The sequence below is a fragment of the Nesoenas mayeri genome, assembly GCF_963082525.1.
Source record: "Nesoenas mayeri genome assembly, chromosome: 32".
In the NCBI taxonomy this organism is placed as follows: Eukaryota; Metazoa; Chordata; class Aves; order Columbiformes; family Columbidae; genus Nesoenas; species Nesoenas mayeri.
In genome coordinates, this window is record NC_137570.1 from 730,813 (window position 1) to 750,044 (window position 19,232).

Genomic DNA, 19,232 nt, shown 5'->3' on the forward strand with positions numbered 1-19,232 from the left:
AATTGAGTCACTTTTTGGTGCCACGAGTCCTTTGGGTCTTTGGTCCATTTTTGGGATGAAATGAGTCGTCGCAGTGTCACGTGACGTCTTTTTGGGGGGAAACATGACGGTTTTGGTGTCCTACGAGGTCTTTTTTGGGGTGAAACGAGGCGGTTTTGGTGTCCTACGAGGTCTTTTTTGGGTGAAACGAGCCAGTTTTGGTGTCCTACGAGGTCTTTTTTGGGGTGAAACGAGCCAGTTTTGGTGTCCTATGAGGTCTTTTTGGGGTGAAACGAGGCAGTTTTGGTGTCCTACGAGGTCTTTTTTGGGGTGAAACGAGCCAGTTTTGGTGTCCTATGAGGTCTTTTTGGGGTGAAACGAGGCAGTTTTGGTGTCCTACGAGGTCTTTTTGGGGTGAAACGAGGCGGTTTTGGTGCCCGTGTCGCCGTCACCACCCCCCGGTGCCCCCCAGCACCCCCAGCGCCAGCAGCAGCGTCACCCCCCCCCGGGCACTTGGTGCCGCCCCCGCCGTGTCCCCCCCTGCGGGGTCCAGTGGTTGGTGCCACCCGTCCAGGTCCTCGCAGGGTCCCAGGGGGTCCCCGGGGGTTTCCCAGGGGGTTTCCCCGGGGGTTTCCCCATCCCCGGGCGGGGTCCCCGTCCCCGGGGGGTGCAGGGGGGTGACGCCGGGCGCGGTGGCCGCGATCCAGGCGGCGTGGGCGGCCGCGCGGGTGTAGACGCCGGGGCGGTTGGGGACGCCGCAGCCGTCACCCCAGCTCGTCACCCCCAGCAGCAGCCAGCGGTCACCGAGGCGGCACGACAGCGGCCCCCCGGAGTCACCCTGGGGACAAGGGGACACAGTCAGCGTGGGGGACCCCAGAGTCACCCCACAGACCCCCCGGAGTCACCCTGGGGACAAGGGGACACAGTCAGCGTGGGGGACCCCCGAGTCACCCTGGGGACCCCCGGAGTCACCCTGGGGACAAGGGGGACACAGCGTGGGGGACCCCCAGAGTCACCCCACAGACCCCCCGGAGTCACCCTGGGGACAAGGGGACACAGTCAGCGTGGGGGACCCCAGAGTCACCCTGGGGACCCCCTCTGGAGTCACCCTGGGGGCAATAGGGACACAGTCACTCTGGGGACAATAGGGACACTGGTCAGCATTGGGGGACCCCAGAGTCACCCCGTGGACCCCCTGGAGTCACCCTGGGGACAAGGGGGACACAGTCACTGTGGGGACAATGGGGGAACACTGGTCAGCATTGGGGACCCCCGGGGGGACAATGGGGACACAGCCACCCTGGGGGTGACCCCGGGGACACAGGGACCCCCAGTGCCACCCTGGGGACGCGGTGAGCTGGGGGCCCGGGGAGGTGACCCGGTGACCCGGTGGCACCGACCTGGCAGGCGTCGCGCTCCCCCTCGGGGAAGCCGGCGCAGAGCGTGTCCCCCGCGGGCGCCCCCATTGTCCCCTCGGTCCCCTCGGTCCCCCGGTACAGGCAGCGGCACTGCCGGGCGCTCAGCAGCGGCACCTCCAGCTGCTGCAGCGTCTTGGGGGGCGGGAGCGGCCCTGCGGGGACACTCGTGTCACCACATGTCCCCCATGTCCCCAAGGGTCCCCCCTGGCACCGCGACAGGTGTCCCTTTCCGCTGGGGGTGCAGCCCGTGCCGAACGGGTCCAACCCCCCGGGTGCCACCAAACCCCTTCAAATGTCCCCACCATGTCCCCAAACCCCTGCAGGTGTCCCCATCGTGTCCCTGGGTGCCCCCAAACCCCCCCGAGTGTCCCCAAACCCCTGCAGGTGTCCCCACCGTGTCCCCGGGTGTCCCCAAACCCCTCCAGGTGTCCCCAAACCCCTTCAGGTGTCCCCACCGTGTCCCCAACCCCCCCCGGGTGCCCCCAAACCCCTCCAGGTGTCCCCAAACCCCTTCAGGTGTCCCCACCGTGTCCCCAACCCCCCCAGGTGCCACCAAACCCCTTCACAAGTGTCCCTACCGTGTCCCCAACCCCCCCGGTGCCCCCAAACCCCCGCAGGTGTCCCCACCATGTCCCCCCAGGTGCCCCCAAACCCCGCAGGTGTCCCCACCGTGTCCCCACCGAACCCCCCCGGGTGTCCCCACCGTGTCCCCAAACCCCTTCACAAGTGTCCCCACCGTGTCCCCGACCCGCCGGGTGCCCCAAACCCCCGCAGGTGTCCCCACCGTGTCCCCGGGTGCCACCAAACCCATTCACAAGTGTCCCAACCGTGTCCCCAACCCCCCTGGGTGCCCCCAAACCCCTGCAGGTGTCCCCACCATGTCCCCAACCCCCCCCGGATGCCCCCAAACCCCCGCAGGTGTCCCCACCGTGTCCCCAAACCCCTTCATGTGTCCCCACCATGTCCCCAACCCCCCCCGGGTGTCCCCAAACCCCCGCAGGTGTCCCCAAACCCCCCTGGGTGCCCCCAAACCCCCCGGGTGTCCCCGGGTGCCCCGGACCCACCGGCCGTGCGCACGTCCCCCCAGCCGGTGACGGTGCAGCGGGTGCCGGGGGGGACGGTGACGCCGGGGCCGGGCAGGCACACGGGCCGCACCATCCGCGTGATGAGCGCGGGGGGGTCCAGCCGCGCCAGCGCGATGTCCCCGGCCGGGCCGCCGTGTCCCGCCCCGGGGGCGCCCCCCTCGGCGTAGGCCGGGTGGCGGGTGACCGAGGCCAGCGCGCGCACCTGCGCGCCGGGGGGCGGGGCCAGCAGCTGCAGCACCCCCAGCGCCACCCGGTACTCGGACAGCGGGTTCTCCCTGCGGGACACGGCGGCGATGGGGACACGGCGGCGATGGGGACACGGCGGCGATGGGGACACCCCGGGGGCGATGGGGACACGGGGGCGATGGGGACACCCGGGGGCGATGGGGACACGGCGGCGATGGGGACACGGCGGCGATGGGGACACGGGGGCGATGGGGACACCCGGGGGAGCTGGGGACACGGGGGCGATGGGGACACGGCGGCGATGGGGACACCCCGGGGGCGATGGGGACACCCGGGGGCGATGGGGACACGGGGGCGATGGGGACACCCGGGGGCGCTGGGGACACCCGGGGGCGCTGGGGACACCCCGACGGCGATGGGGACACGGGGGCACTGGGGACACCCGGGGGAGCTGGGGACACCCCGGGGGGCGCTGGGGACACCCCGGGGGCTGCTCACACCCCGGGGGCGCTGGGGACACCCCTGGGGAGCTGGGGACACTTGGGGGCGCTGGGGACACCCCGGGGGCGATGGGGACACCCGGGGGCGCTGGGGACACTCCGAGGGGCGCTGGGGACACCCGGGGGGGGTTGGGGTGCCGGGGGGGGTTGGGGTCCTGGGGGGGAACTGGGGTCCCGGGGACTTGGGGTGCTGGGGGGGGGAATTGGGGTCCCAGGGACTTGGGGTCCCAGGGGGGAATTGGGGTCCCAGGGAGGATTTGGGGTCCCGGGGGGATTTGAGGTCCTGGGGGGGAATTGGGGTCCCAGGGAAGAATTGGGGATCCAAGGGGGGATTTGGGGTCCCAGGGGGGGAACTGGGGTCCCAGGGAGGGGATTTGGGGTCCCAGGGAGGACTTGGGGTCCTGGGGGGGAATTGGGGTCCCAGGAGGATTTGGGGTCCTGGGGGGGAATTGGGGGTCCCAGGAGGATTTGGGGTACCAGGAGGGGATTTGGGGTCTCGGGGGAGAATTGGGGTCCCGGAGGGGGAACTGGGGTCCCAGGGGGCACTTGGGGACCCAAGGGGGGATTTGGGGTCCCAGAGGGGGAACTGGGGTCCCAGGCAGGGTTTTGGGGTCCCAGGGGGGGGCTTGGGGTTTCAGGGGGGTGGGGGTTGGGGTCCCAGGCAGGGTTTTGGGGTCCCAGGAGGCAATTGGGGACCCAAGGGGGAATTTGAGGTCCTGGGGGGGACTTGGGTTGCCGGGGAGGGGGATTTGGGGTCCCAGGGGGGGATTGGGGTCTCGGGGGGAATTGAGGTCCTGGGGGGGGAATTGAGGTCCCAGGGTGGGGTATTTGGGGTCCCAGGGGGCAATTGGGGACCCAAGTGGGGAATTGGGGTCCCGGGGGGATTTGGTATCCCAGGGGGGTATTTGGGGTGCTGGGGGGGGGAATTGGGGTCCCGGGGGGAATTGGGGTCCCAAGGAGGAAATTGAAGTCCCAGGGGGGATTTGGGAACCCAAGGGGGGAATTGGGGTTTCAGGGGGGGATTTGGGGTCCCAGGGGGGGAATTGGGGTCCCAAGGGGGGAATTGGGGTCCCAGGAGGGGTTTGGGGGTCCCAGGGGTGGATTGGGGGTCCTGAGGGGGGGTCCCAGGGGTCTGTCTGGGGCCTGGAGGGATCCCAGGGGGGCTGGGGGCGATTCAGGGTGCTGGGGGATGTTTGGGGGACAGAGGGGGTCTCGGGGGGCTCTGTGGGTCTCGGGGGGCTCTGTGGGTTTGGGGAGCTCTGTGGGTTTGGGGGGCTCTGTGGGTTTGGGGAGCTCTGTGGGTTTGGGGAGCTCTGTGGGTTTGGGGGGCTCTGTGGGGCCGGTTCGGGGCACTCACGGCGGGAAGCAGTGCGCGGCGCTCAGCACCCACTGGGGGGCGATCAGGGCCCCCCCGCAGACGTGTCGCCCCCGGAAGGTGACGCTGACCTGCCAGGGCCACTGACCGGCCCGCGCCCCCCGGCCCCCCACGATGCGGCTGCGCACGGGGGTCCCGCACGGAACTGCGGGGACACGGGGGTCAGGGGGACACGGGGGGTCAGGGAGTCCCGCACGGAACTGCGGGGACACGGGGGTCAGGGGGACACGGGGGGTCAGGGGGACATGGGGGGGTCAGGGGGTCCCGCACGGATCTGCGGGGACACGGGGGTCAGGGGGACACGGGGGTCAGGGGGACATGGGGGGGTCAGGGGGTCCCGCACGGAACTGCGGGGACACGGGGGTCAGGGGGACACGAGGGTCAGGGGGTCCCGCACGGAACTGCGGGGACACGGGGGTCAGGGGGACACGGGGGATCAGGGGCACATGGGGGGGTCAGGGGGTCCCGCACGGAACTGCGGGGACACGGGGGTCAGGGGGACATGGGGGGGTCAGGGGGTCCCGCACGGATCTGCGGGGACACGGGGGTCAGGGGGACACGGGGGTCAGGGGGACATGGGGGGGTCAGGGGGGTCCCGCACGGAACTGCGGGGACACGGGGGTCAGGGGGACACGAGGGTCAGGGGGTCCCGCACGGAACTGCGGGGACACGGGGGTCAGGGGGACACGGGGGATCAGGGGCACATGGGGGGGTCAGGGGGTCCCGCACGGAACTGCGGGGACACGGGGGTCAGGGGGACATGGGGGGGTCAGGGGGTCCCGCACGGAACTGCAGGGACACGGGGGTCAGGGGGACACGGGAGTCAGGGGGACATGGGGGGGTCAGGGGGTCCCGCACGGAACTGCGGGGACACGGGGGTCAGGGGGACACGGGGGGTCAGGGGGTCCCTCACGGAACTGGGGGGACACGGGGTGGGGGTCAGGGTGTCCCGCACGGAACTGCAGGGACACGGGGGTCGGGGGTCCCGCAGAACCCCCAGGACTCGCCCCCCCCCCCCAAATCACAGGAACCCCCCCCCCCCCGTCTATGGGACACAGGACCCACCCCCCCCCCGCCCCAAGTCCTCACCAAGTCCCCCCCGCCCCATGTCCTCTCTATGGGACACGAGCACCCGGGAACGCCACCCCAAAACATGGGACACCACACACACACCCCCCCCCCCCCCACCCCCCACAAGGAGTCAAGGTGGAAAAGGGGGGAAATTAGGAAATTAGGGGTGAAAAAGTTTTGGGGTGAAAAGAGTTCTGGGGTGAAAAGAAGGGATTTTGGGGTGAAAGAGCTTTGGAGTGGAACAGGGGGACCCGACGACCCCCCCACCTTCGCCTGACTCCTCCTCGGCCGCCACCGTCCCCCAGTGACCTGCGGACCAAGGGGACAACGGTGACGTCAAAGCCGCGCTGGGGACACCCCTGCTGGGGGCGGGGGGACCCAGGAGTTCGGGAGGGACTCAGGAGTGCGGGAGGGACCCAGGAGTTCGGGGGGACCCAGGAGTTAGGGGGGACACCCAGGCGTTCAGGAGGGACCCAGGAGTGCGGGAGGGACCCAGGAGTTCACGGGAGGGACCCAGGAGTTCACGGGGGGACCCAGGAGTTCGGGAGGGGACCCAGGAGTTCAGGGGGGACCCAGGAGTTCGGGAGGGGACCCAGGAGTTTAGGGGGGACCCAGGAGTTCAGGGGGGGACCCAGGAGTTCGGGAGGGACCCAGGAGTTCAGGGGGACCCAGGAGTTCGGGGGGGACCCAGGAGTTCAGGGGGGACCCAGGAGTGCGGGGGGACACTCAGGCATCCGGGAGGGGACCCAGGAGTGCGGGAGGGGACCCAGGAGTGCGGGGGGACACCCAGGCATCCGGGAGGGGACCCAGGCATCCGGGGCCACCGCTCGCCCCCCCCGCACTGGGACAATGGCCGGAGCCGGAAAAACCTGCCCCGAGGAATGTGAGCGGTGGGGACACGCGTGTCACCTCCCCCCGTGTCACCCGCGGTCCGCTCGTGTCCCTCGACACCCCCCTGTGGTCCCCCTGTCCCCTCCCTGCCCCCCAGTCCATCCGCGCCCCTCAGGCCCCCTGGAGTCCCCGCTGTGTCCCCGTCCCCTCAGGGTCCCCCTTGTCCCCTCTGGATCCGTCACGTTCCGCCACGTCCCCCCGTGACCCCCGCACACCAGCGTGTCCCCTCACACCCCGTGTCCCCCGAACCACCCGCGTCCCTCGGGATCCGTTACCTCCCCCCGTGTCCCCCCGAACGACCCGTGTCCCCCACAACCCCGCGACTCCCCCCGTGTCCCCTCACGTCTCGGTGTCGCTCCGAGTCCCCCCGATGGTCCGTGTCCCCCCACGCCCCCGTGTCCCCTCGGGACCCCGGAACTCCCCTCGTGTCCTCGCGCGTCCCTCGCACGCCCCGTGTCCCCTCATGTCCCCTCACCCAGCAGCAGCAGCAGCCCCAGCGCCGTTTCCCGCCGCCCCATCGCGCTCGGGCCCCGGCGGCTCCGGCGGCTCCGGCGGCACCTGCCGCCCCGAGGCCCCGCCCACCCCGGCACCTGCCGCCCCGAGGCCCCGCCCACCGCCCCAGGGCCCCGCCCACAGCCCGGCTCCAGTGGCAACTGCCGCCCCAAGGCCCCGCCCACCACCACCTGCGCGGCCACGCCCCCTTAAAGGGCCCAGCGCCCTCTATACCGGCACTATATGGAACCCCCTGAGCCTATAGGGAGTTCAACCCCTATTCCAACCAACCCCAGGGAACCTATAAGTTCCCTGAGTTTTCTATACGTGGATTCCCCAACCATGGGAGCCCCACACGTGTTCTACAGGCTTCCGAGTCCAGAGAACCCGCATTTTCCATAGGGTCTAACCCCTCCCATACATAACTACTCCTATAACCCTTCCCCCATAGGCTCCCCCACAGGGGTCCCTATAGTTCCCCCGACCCCAGCCCCCTTATAGCTGCCTCTATAGGTCCCTCCTACCCCAGACTCCCCTATCCTTCCCTCCCCCTATAGGGATATATACAATATATACATTGAGTCACGGGCACCGGAAGGGGCCGGGCCCCGCCCTGAGCCACGTCAGGGCCTAACGAGGCATTAACGAGCACCTTAATGAGCCTGGTGGCCGGAAGCCCCTCATTAGGGCCGCGTTCACTCTGGAGCCTAATGAGGACAACAAGCAGCCGCCCCCCCTCCCCTCCCCCAGCAACAGGCGAGGCCGAGTTGTCCCACAGACTTTAATGGGGGCAGGAGGGGGAGGGGGGTTAAAAGCAGGGGGACCCCGCGCGGGGCGGGGCCGGGGGGAGGGGACCCGAGTAAAAAACGTGAGGGGGTGCAGGGGGGGGTCAGTAGGGCCTCTCGCGGCGATCCTGCCGGTGGTCGCCCCTGCGGAGAGAAGGGACAGGCGTCAGTAGGGACCAGAGTTAACAGTGGCCGTCGGTAGGGACCAGAGTTAACAGCGGCCATTGGTAGGGACCAGAGTTAACAGCAGCTGGCAGTAGGGACCAGAGTTAACAGTGGCTGTCGGTAGGGACCAGAGTTAACAGTAACACAGCTTGGAATCCGACCATCAGTAGGGCCCAGAGTTAATGCGCTGTCTCAACAGCCTGCAGGCAGGAAGCAGCAACGCAGCGTTCACTCTGGGCCATAACGATGGCAGCACCCCACGGGAACTGCCGAGAGCGCTGTCAGTAGGCTCCAGAGTTAACAGCCTCCAGCACCTCCACGGGGCACAGAATGGGGTGTTAACTCTGCGACCTACTAATCACCTCTACAGCACACACAGTGCAGCGTTAACTCTGGAACCTACTGATAACATCTATAGTGCGCCCGGTGCAGCGTTAACGCTGGAACCTACTGATAACATCTACAGCGCGCCCGGTGCAGCGTTAACTCTGGAACCTACTGATAACATGTCAGTAGTCTCCAGCGCGAACGCCCCCCGCAGTTACCTGGAATCCATCTTCCCGGGTCCGAAGCCACCACGGTCGCCTCCCCGGCCCCCTCGGAAGCCGCCGCGCTCGCCGCCGCGGCCGCCCCGGTAGCCACCGCGGTCGAATCCGCCGCGGCCGCCGCGCCGCTCCTCGCCGAACCCGCCACCGCCGCCTGCCGGCCCAGCACCGGGGTTGAGGGGGCACGGGGGGCCCCAGTGCCCACCCAGATCCCCCTCGTGCCCACCCAGATCCCCCTCATCCCCTCCCATTCCCCCCCTTCCTCTCTGATGCCCCCCCAGTCCATCCCAGTTCCCCCCAGCCCATCCCAGTTCCTCCCTAGTCCATTCCAGTTCCCCCCAATCCCCTCCCAGTTCCCCCAATCCCCTCCCAGTTCCCCCCAATCCCCTAACAGTCCATCCCAGTTCCCCCCAATCCCCTCCCAGTCCATCCCAGTTCCCCCCAGTCCATCCCAGCTCCCCCCAGCCCCCTCCCAGTCCCTCCCAGTTGCCCCCAGCCCCCTCCCGGCTCCCCCCAGCGCCCCGGTCTCTCACCCATGTGGTTGGCCCCGCGGGGGCCGCCCCCCCCGGGGTACTTGCCCCCCATGTGTGGGGCGCCGGGCCCCTCGGGTTTGGGGGCCTTGCACTGGTTGCACTCGTTGCGCCACGAGAAGTTCATGTTCTCGCAGGCCCTGGGGGGACCGGGACACCAGTTACCCCCCAGTACGGACCAGTGCCCCCCAGTACAGCCCAGTGTCCCCCAGTACAGCCCAGTGCCCCCACTCCCCTCTAATCCCCTCCTCCTAGTCCCCCCAATTCCCTCCCAGTCTATCCCAGTCCCCTCCAATCCCTCCCAGTATATCCCAGTTCTCCCATCTCCTCTCAGTATATCCCAGTCCCCCGAATCCCCTCCCAGTCCACCCCAGCATATCCCAATCCTCTCCCAATATATCCCCGTCCCCCCCCATCCCCTCCCAGTCCATCCCAGTCCTCCCAATTCCCTCCCAGTCCACCCCAGTATATCCCAGTCCCCCCAATCCCCTCCCAGTCCCCCCCCAATCCCCTCTCAGTCCCCCCAGTATATCCCAGTTCCCTCCCAGTCTCCCCCATCCCCTCCCAGTCCCCCCAGTATATCCCAGTCCCCCCCAATCCCCTCCCAGTCCCCCCCAGTATATCCCAGTCCCCCGCCAATCCCCTCCCAGTCCCCCCTCAATCTCCTCCCAGTCCCCCCCAGTGTATCCCAGTGCCCCCCAGTCCCCCCACTCACGGGTTGGGGCACTTCCAGTCGCCGGCGCGCTGCTGGCCCCCTCCCCCGCTCGAGTAGCCACCGCGGCCGGAGCCACCGGAGCCAGAGCCGCCGAAGCCGCCGCGGCCCATGGGGCCTGCGCGGGGACACAGGGGAGATTTGGGGTGAAATGCAGCAGTTTTGGGGTGACACGCAGCGGTTTTGGGGTGAAACGCAGCAGTTTTGGGGTCTCACCTCCCCGGCCGCGGCCGCCCCGGCCGCCCCCGCGGTTGAAGTCGGCGCGGCGGGTGGCGAACGACACCTTGATGGGGTTCCCGGAGAACTCCTTGCCTGAAAAGCAGCGGATTCAGCCCAAAATGAGGGGGTCTGGGGGGAATTCAGGAGGTTTTGGGTCTGTCAAGACAGTTGGTGACAGAGTTGTGGGTCAAACCATGTTAACGGCGGGGGCGTTGGCGTGAATTCGGGGGGTCAAACCACTTGGTAAAGGGGGATTTTGGGATAAATTTGGGTGTCAGCGTCAAACCAGTCAATAGAGTGGGCGTTTTGGGTCAAACCAAGTCAATAGTGACGGAGTTCAGGGTGAATTTTAGGAGGTTTGGGTTGAATTCAGGGGGTTTTGGGTCTCATTGTTGAACCAGTCAATAGTTGGGGGGGGTGGGTCAAACCAAGTGAAGCTGGGGGGGGGGTTTGGATCAAATCAAGTAAACCAGGAGGGTTGGGTCGAACCAAGTTGTGGTGGGGGGTCATTTTGGGGTGAATTTCAGGGGGTTGAATCAATCAATGCTGAGGGAGGGGAGTTGGATCAAACCAAGTCAAGGTGGGGGGTTGAGGAGTTTGGGTCGAACCAAGTTGATGGGGGGGGGGGTTGGGCTGTGAAACCAGTGGATGAGGAGGTAAGTTTTGGGGTGAATTCTGGGGGGTTGAACCAATCAGTGCTGAGGGGGGAGGTGGATCAAACCAAGTCAAGGTGGCGGGGTGAGGAGTTTGGGTCGAACCAAGTTGATGGGGGGGGGGGTTTGGGCTGTGAAACCAGTGGATGAGGAGGGAAGTTTTGGGGTGAATTCCGGGGGTTTCGGGTCTCACCATCGAACCAGTCGATGGCGGCCTTGGCCGAGGGGGGGTCGTCGAAGGACACGGTCGCCTCCCCCTTGAGCTTCCCGGTCTCGCGGTCCGTGTACAGGTTGATCATGGGCTGCCCGGTCTTCTTGTTGGTCTGGGGGGGAAGAGCCTCGTTAGCACCTCGTTAGCGCCTCATTAGCGCCTCGGGGGGGTTAATTGGGCTCCCACCTTGATGATGCCGATCTGTTTGAAGTAATCGGCCACCGACTCCACGGTGACGTTCTCGCCCAGGCCCTGCACGAAGATGGTGTTGTTGTCCGAGTTATCCTGCTCGCCTGCGGGAACGGCTCGTTAGCGCTGCCTCGTTAGTGCTCATTAGCGGCCCCGGCCCCGTTAACCCCCTGCCCGACCTCATTAACCCACCCCCGGAGCCCTTTGGCCTTAACGAGCTCATCAACCCTCCGCCATCATTAACACTGAGCAGCCCCATTCCCCTCATTAGCCCCTAATTAATCACCCTAATTAAACCCCAATTAGCCCTCATGAGCCCCCCAATTAAATCTTCTCCCCCATTACCCCTATTAATATATTTCTCCATTAACCCCAATTAACTATTAGCCCCCAATTAATCCTTCTGCCCCATTAATCCTCTCCCCCTCATTAATCCTCTCCCCCTCATTAATCCTCTCCTTAGCCCCTAATTAATCTCCCCTGCATTATCCCACATGAATCCTCTTGTTAGCCCCTAATTAATCTTCCCATTATCCCAATTAATCCTCTCCCCCCGTCATTAACCCCAGTTAATCGTCTTATTACCCCCCCAATGAACCCTCTCCCCCTCATCAACCCTAATTACCCTCCAATTGCCCCTTCCCCCCCATTAACCCTCTAATTACCCCTCCATTAATTAATTAGCCCTCGTTACCAGGATCGTGCCGCAGCCCTTGGTCCCGAGGTCCTTCAGCACATGCAAGAATCAAAAGGCCGAGCATTAATTGCTTCGTTAGCTAATTAGTCTCACCCCCCGGCCCCTCCCCCCACCCCCCAAAAAGGGACAAACGGGGGGAAAAAACCGCCTTGTTTCCTTGAACCCGCGCCCCTTTTTGGGGCGAAAAATCACCATTTTGGCCAAACTCGTGCTTTTCACCGTTTCCTCCCCAAAACGGGGGCGCTTCGCTTTGCGTTTTGTCCCGAAACGCTCCGTTTTCACCTCAAAACGCCCACGAGAACGGTGCGGGATTGGGTCGGACCAGCTTCACTGCGGCTCGCGCCCCGTTTTGGGGCCAAAACCCCACATTTCACCATTTTCACCAACCTCCGGTCACCGGCACTTCACACCAGGCCCCAAAATTCACCTTTTTCAGCTCATTTTCCCCATGACCGCACTTTGCACCAAACCTTTTGTCGATCCGTTTTTTTTACCACCACATGCAACCGTTTTGCCTCAAAACCACCCATTTTACCTCAAAAAACCACCATTTTAGCTCAAAAACCACCATTTCCGTTCAAAAACCACCATTTTCGCTCAAAAACCATTTTCTGCGAGTCCCATTGCGGGTGTTTTTCAACCCATTGTGCGCCGCTTTGTTTTTCCACCGTTTACCCCAAAATCGCCCCTTTTGATGGATATTTCGCCTCCGGCCGCTCGCTACAAACCCCTATTTTGGGGTTTTTCGCCCCAAAACTGCTCACGGGGGGAGAAATGGGTTAAAAACACTTTGACCTCGGCGCGTTTTTGGGTCCAAACGCCCAACTTTTGGCACTTACCACCGAATTTATTGAAGCCACCGCGCTCACCACCGCTGAGGAGATAAACGGGAAGATAATCACGTTGGATTTTAATCACCCTGCCTATTATTTTTGGGGCCAAATGAGCGCTTTTGAGCAGTTTCCTCCTCCAGCCGCCGCCGCCGCTTCGTCTCAGCCGCCGGATGCACCAAAAAACCCCCAATTTGGCTGTTTTCACCTCATTTTCCCCCCCTCCCCCTGGCGTCGCTTCCCAACCCTGAAAATTCACATTTTTCACATCGCCTTTTTTCGGCTTTTTAATCCTCAGTTTGGCTTTGTGGTTATTTTTTGCACTTTGCCCCCTTTTTTGCCATTTTTTAACCCAAAAAGAGCGTCGCATTGGGCAGGTTTCGCTGCCTTTCGCACCTGCGGCACACAAAACGCACAGTTTGTTAACAGGCACGACAAAAAGGTACCAAAAAACCCTCAAAACACCCCAAAAAAAAACCACCGAAAAGGCGCCGAGCGCCCCCCCCAATACTCACCTCCCGCTGGCCCAAAAAGCGTCATTTTCGGCCCAAAACGGGGGGGCGACACGCGCAAACCCAACGCTTTGTGTTCTGCGCCGCACACACGCTCTCAAACACCCAAAACCAGCGTTTTTATGGTTAAGTTTAAGCCCAACCACGTGGTTTTTAGCGCTTTGCTCCGCAGTGACCTCAAAACGCACCATTTTCCTCCTTTTTTGCCCCAAAAGCCCATTGCGACCAGAGACTCCGGTGACCGTCACAACCAGCTTTGCCGAGTGTTGCTTTTTGCCCAAAAAGCACCTTTTCCCCCCCGTTTCGGGGAGGGTTCAACCACCTCTCGGCGCCCCCCGCTCTCGGTTGCATTTTGGGGGTGTTTGTGCCGATTTTGGTTCAAATATGGCACCTGGGCCGCACCCCCTCCAGCCCTTTATTTCCGGGAGCGGTTTTGACCCCAAACTACAGCTTTTTCAACCCCGAACTGTGAGTTTTTGGACCCCAAAACTCTGAGTTTCTCAACCCAAAACTCTGCGTTTTTTTGACCCAAAACTGCAGGTTTTAAGCCCCAAACTGTGGGTTTATCGACCCAAAACCGTGGGGTTTTTGGACCCCAGAACTGTGCGTTTATCAACCCAAAACTGTGCGTTTTTTTGACCCAAAACTGTGTGGTTTTTTTGACCCAAAACTGTGCGTTTTTTTGACACAAAACTGTGGGGCTTTTTGACCCAAAACTACAGGTTTTTTCAACCCAAAACTGTGGGTTTTCCAACCCCAAACTGTGGGCTCGTCGACCCCAAACCGTGGGGCTTTTGACCCCCAAACTGTGGGCTTCTCAACCCAAAACTGTGGGGCTTTTGACCCCCCAAACTGCGGGTTTTTCAACCCCAAACCGTGGGGTCTTTAACCCGCGTGTTTTCGTCCCCGAACCACGGGTTTTTGTCCCCAAACCGCGGGTTTTTGTCCCCAAAGCGCCATCTCCCCCCCGGACACCTACCCCATGGTGTTTCCGCGTCCGCCCCGGCTGCCGCGGCCCCCCCGCTCGTAGCCCCCCCGGCCGTAGCCGCCGCGGCCGCGGTTCCGCTCCTGCTGCCCGTAGCCGCCGCTGGAGTCCTGGTACCCGCCGCCCAGCGCCGGCTGCTCCTGCCCGTAGCTGTTGGCTGCAGACACCAAACGCGGCTCGGGAACGGCCCCAAAACGGGCACAAACGGCCCCGAAACGGGCACAAATGGCCCCGAAATGGGCACAAACGGCCCCGAAACGGGCACAAACGGCCCCGAAATCACATCCAAACCCCCCCAAACCACATCGGAAGCCCCTCAGCATCCCCAAAGCCCCTCGGGACCCCCCCAAAGCCCCTCAAGGACCACCCAACCCCCTCGGGAGCCACCAAAGCCTCTTAGCAACCCCAAAGCCTCTCAAGGACCACTCAACCCCCTCAGGACCCCCCAAACCCCCTCAGCAACCCCAAAGCCCCTGGGGACCCCCCAACCCCCTTGGGTTCCCCCGAGCCCCTCGGGACCCCCCAAACCCCCTCAGCACCCTCAAAGCCCCTCAGGACCTCCCAAAGCCCCTCAGCAACCCCAAAGCCCCTGGGGACCCCCCAACCCCTTGGGTTCCCCCAAACCTCTCGGGCCGCCGCCACTCACAGGTGCTGCTGCTGTACTGGCTCTGCTGGCTGTAGCTGCTGCTGGGGGTGTAGCCCTGCTGGCTGTAGCCGCCCTGGCCCCCGCTGTACCCCCCCTGGCTGTAGCCGCTGCTGGGGGGGGGCTGCCCGTAGCTGGAGCTCTGCGAGCTGCTCCCGTAGCTGCTGCAACGGCAAAGCGCACAAACGCTCCATTCCTGCCCAAAACGCCCCGTTCCCACCCTAAACCCCCCGACTGCCCCCCCGGGTACCTTCCGGAGCTGCCGCCCCCCGCGGGCGGCTGTGAGTAGCTGGGGTAGGAGGAGGGCTGTCCGTAGGAGCTCTGCGAGCTCTGCCCGCTGCCGTAGCCGCCGCTGCCGTAGCCCTGGGGGGCCGACTGCGTGTTGTAGCCTGCGGGGGCAAACGCGTCAGACGCGGGGGGGGACACCCAAACCGTGCGGGGACCTAGGAAACCCGTTTGGAACGGGACCCAACGCCCCAAACGCCTTTGGAACAGGACCCAACGCCCCAGCCCCGTTTGGAACGGGACCCAACGCCCCAACCCCGTTTGGAACGGGACCCAACGTTCCAAACCCGTTTGGAATGGTGCTTTTGTCACTATAACCTCTGTAAAATCCCCGGAATGGGGTCAAGTGACCCTAAGGCTGTTTGGAATGGGGTCAAAAGCCCCTGCCCCATTCACCCAGGTTTTGTTCCCCTATACCAGCCCTGTCCAGACGGGGTTTTGTTCCCCTATAGAAGCCGCAGCCCCGTCTGGACGGGGTTTTGTTGCCCTATAGAAGCCGCAGCCCCATCCGGACGGGGTTTTGCTACCCTATAGAAGCCGCAGCCCCATCCGGACGGGGTTTTGTTCCCCTATAGAAGCCGCAGCCCCATCCAGACGGGGTTTTTGCCCCACAGAAGCCGCAGCCCCGTCCGGACAGGGTTTTCTGCCCCACAGAACCCCGGTCCCGTCTGGACGGGGTTTCCTGCCCCACAGAACCCCGGTCCCGTCCGCGCACTCACTGCTCTGGCTCTGCCCATAGCTGGAGCTGTAGCTGTTCTGGCCGTAGGAGCTGTCGCTGTTCTGGCTGTAGCCGCCGTAGCTCTGCTGCCCGTAGGGTTGGCTGCTCTGCTGCGAGTAGCCCTGGCTCGGCGGCGTCGGGTACGCGCCGTAGCTGCGCAAACGGGGCCGAAACGGCCAGAAACGGTCAAATCCCCGCCAAAGGCGGCGTTCCGAAGCGCCGGGGGGGACAAAGGGGAGGAAAGGGGGGGCCGTACCTCTGCGTCGCCGTCTGGCTGTAATCTGGGGGGAGAAACACCCCAAAAATGTCGTTAATTGCGCCAATAAATGCACAGGAGATTAAACACAAATGTATCTTATGCATACAGTGCTGTCAGATGTATACTTGATATTATTACTTAATGAGATTAAACACAAATGTATCTTATGCATTTAGTGCTGTCAGTTGTATACTTGATATTATTAGTTAGTGAGATTAAACACACGTATCTTATGCATTCAGTGCTGTCAGTTGTATACTTGATATTATTAGTTAGTGAGATTAAACACAAATGTACCTTACGCATTCAGTGCTATCAGTTGTATACTTGACATTACTTAATGAAATTAAACACAAATGTATCTATATACATTCAGTGCTGTTAATTGTATACTTGATATTATTAGTTAGTGAGATTAAACACAAACGTATCTTATGCATTCAGTGCTGTCAGTTGTATACTTGATATTATTAGTTAGTGAGATTAAACACAAATGTACCTTATGCATTCAGTGCTATCAGTTGTATACTTGACATTACTTAATGAAATTAAACACAAATGTATCTATATACATTCAGTGCTGTTAATTGTATACTTGATATTATTAGTTAGTGAGATTAAACACAAACGTATCTTATGCATTCAGTGCTGTCAGTTGTATACTTGATATTATTAGTTAATGAAATCAAACACAAATGTACCTTATGCATTCAGTGCTGTCAGTTGTATACTTGATATTATTACTTAATAAGATTAAACACAAATGTATCTTATACATTCAGTGCTGTCAACTCCATACTTCATACTATCAGTTAGACACAAGATGCGAATGCTGATCCCTCTCAGAACCCCAAATTTAAAGGTAAATACCCCAAATACATCCAAACCCGTAATTAATTGGCTCAATGAACACGCAGAGCCGCGTTCTACCCTCAGTTAATTGGCATTAAAACCACCGCTGTTATACTCTCAATACGGTGACTTTGTTCACCAAGTGAAGGCTGCGGGTCCTTATTCATCTCAGGGCAGCGAAACATCCACTTTAAAAGGGAGAATCCCCCTTAAAAACGCCCCTAAATGATGAATGTAACTGTTGTGCGTTTTACCAAGTTAAAGACAAATGGAAATACCGGATTTTTCCTCAGATTTGTGTAAGAAAAGGGGGGTCTGCCCCCCGCCCCCCATAGCGGAGCAGCCGCTTTTTAAAGCAAACTGACAGAAATTTACCCCAGAAATCACTACTTGTGTAAACAAACACAACCGACTTTGTGTTACGAACCGAACAACATCGTTTATTCACCGCCAAAAAGCGGAAAACAGCGGAAATAAGGCACAAAGCGGGGCCGTATGCGGGTTTACCCGAACAAAAGGGGGTCCGACCCCTCACAAAATGGCGGCGGAGCGGAGCGGGCGCCCTCACAGCGGCCCAGGGGGTTTCACACGCGAATAAAGCTCTTAAACCCCACATTCCCCGCCGGGGGGTGTTTTTTAAACGCGTACTGTTTATTTTTCCGGGGGGGGGGGGGGTTATTTTTTTGGGCTTTCATGAGTTTTATGGCCCCCGGGTGTGTGGGGGGGGTGATTTAAAAGGCGGGAAGTGCCCGGATGTGGGACTGCGGCAGCGCGCGCACGCACAAAATGGCGCCGGCGGGAACCGCCCCGCACAAAATGGCGCCAACGGGCCCGTTAAATCCGCCCCCCCCAAAACCACCCTTTCTTTTTTTTCCATCTACACCGCGCTTCTCACACTTTAATCCATAAACTTCTCATGTATCAACCCAGAGGTTTATGTTTTAATTCCCCCCTTCCGCCGCTCTGTGCGCCATCAGCGCTTTGTCCGCCCCCCCCGCCATCCGCCTATTTAAAGGAAACCAAAACAAACACAAAATGGAGTTTACGCTCAAAGTGCAGCGGGATGAGGCTCAATGGCGGACACTTAAAAACACGAACAATAAAGCGGAGGAACGGGACTACTGAACAATTACACGCGGAGGGGGGGAGGCATCACCTCACAGCCCCTCCCGCCCAGGGCGATAACGATCAAAATTAACCAGTTGCACGGTTAATAAGGTAGCGAATAAATAGAAAAACCCGCTCGATTTAAAAAATATCTTTTAAAAACGAACCGAACGCAAGCGGTTGTGGGGTGGGGGCACTGGGACCCTGCGGGGCCACCCCCCGTTTTTAGGGCCCCCCCCGCGGTTTTAGCGCCATCCCCCGGGTTGAGCGGTGCCTGTAGGGACCCCCCCTCCCCGGTTTAAGGGGAGCAATAGGGACCCCCCGCCCCGGTTTAATGGGGGGGGCATTAGGACCTCCCTCCAATCGCCCCCGTACCGTTGGACGCCATCGCGGACCCTGCGCTTCCCCGTCCACGTGGCGACTGCGGCCCCGCTGCCCCCGCCCGCCTTTTATAACCTCGGCCGGCGCGTGCCACTTCCGGGAAGGGGGGGGGGAACCGCTTCTCACCCCCCCCCCCCCCCGCGGTGCTGCGATGGTTCCGTCCGCTGAGGGGGAATCAAAGGGCTCAGGGAGGTGGGCGGAGCCACCGGGGTCACGTGGTTCGGGGAGGCACCCGCCGCTCGTAGGGACCTATAGGAGCCTATGGAAGACCTACAGGAGCCCTATGGCGGCCGCGGGAGCCCTATAGGAACCCTCTAGCGACCCCTGCCGGGCTCTGCTGCGCCGCTGGGAGCCCCCACTGGCCCCTATAGGCCTGGGGAGTGATGCACAAGGGCTCCTATAGGGCTGGGTATCTCCTATAGGGCTGGGGAGTGATGTACAGAGAACCCCCAGTGTCCCCTATGGGGCTGGGGACCAAGCTATAGGGGGTCCTACAGGGCCCCCAATGATTCCCCCTGGCCTCTGCTGGCAGCTGCGGCTTTAATGAGGCTCCGCTAACGAGGGGGCGGAGCTCGGGCGTCAGTGACCAATCAGAGCAGGGTCTCCGGGGTCAGTGACCAATCAGAGCAGGGTCTCCGGGGTCAGTGACCAATCAGAGCAGGGACTCTAGGCCCAGCTTGACCCGCACGGGTCGATGGCGACCGGGGGTCTCCAGGTCCACGGGACCCTGATGGGGATGAACATCCACCAGCAGAAGGTTCTCCAGGAGCCCCTCGACCTCCACACGACCAAGAGGCACCAGGAGAAGGTTCTTCAGAAGATCCTGGACCTCCATGGTGACCAGTGTCCAACATGGGGACGTTCTCCAGGAGCTCCTTCACCTCCATGGTGACCAATGTCCAACATGGGGACGTTCTCCAGGTCCATGGTGACCAGTGTCCAACATGGGGACGTTCT

General features: G+C 62.2%; 2 protein-coding genes across 7 annotated transcripts; both read right to left on the minus strand.

The window, feature by feature from the left end:
• Positions 1-427: 427 nt before the first annotated feature.
• On the minus strand, positions 428-7,023 carry LOC308051170 (serine protease 33-like; the record flags this gene model as incomplete). Its single annotated transcript, XM_080361500.1, has 6 exons — positions 428-817; positions 1,380-1,549; positions 2,462-2,757; positions 4,526-4,688; positions 5,882-5,923; positions 6,981-7,023. 6 exons carry the CDS (start codon positions 7,021-7,023, stop codon positions 428-430), a joined length of 1,104 nt encoding a protein of 367 aa, XP_080217626.1.
• Positions 7,024-7,768: 745 nt separating this feature from the next.
• On the minus strand, positions 7,769-18,916 carry FUS (FUS RNA binding protein). Of its 6 annotated transcripts, XM_080361459.1 has the most exons (16): positions 18,270-18,916; positions 16,637-16,678; positions 15,933-15,957; positions 15,678-15,829; positions 14,924-15,062; positions 14,677-14,837; positions 14,025-14,187; positions 12,543-12,577; positions 11,701-11,733; positions 11,004-11,069; positions 10,800-10,929; positions 9,951-10,046; positions 9,738-9,852; positions 9,026-9,162; positions 8,493-8,646; positions 7,769-7,926 (listed from the first exon to the last, which is right to left on the minus strand). In XM_080361459.1, the coding sequence occupies exons 2-16, from the start codon at positions 16,643-16,645 to the stop codon at positions 7,887-7,889; spliced, it is 1,455 nt and encodes a 484-aa protein (XP_080217585.1). In that variant the 5' UTR covers positions 16,646-16,678; positions 18,270-18,916; the 3' UTR covers positions 7,769-7,886. The 6 variants fall into 6 exon arrangements, with proteins under 6 accessions (XP_080217585.1, XP_080217581.1, XP_080217580.1 ...); XM_080361455.1 differs by lacking the exon at positions 16,637-16,678 and having other exon boundaries at positions 11,004-11,110; positions 14,677-14,834; XM_080361454.1 differs by lacking the exon at positions 16,637-16,678 and having other exon boundaries at positions 11,004-11,110; positions 18,270-18,915.
• Between the last annotated feature and the right edge of the window lie 316 nt (positions 18,917-19,232).

Bases quoted from the DNA above. Each gene is read 5' to 3' on its own strand.
- FUS (XM_080361454.1), bottom strand. The intron at 11,734-12,542 runs GTAAGTGCCAAA...CATGTGCTGAAG, and splicing joins TGGCTTCAATAAATTCGGTG to GACCTCGGGACCAAGGGCTG. The intron at 9,163-9,737 runs GTGAGTGGGGGG...CGGTCCCCCCAG, and splicing joins GACTGGAAGTGCCCCAACCC to GGCCTGCGAGAACATGAACT.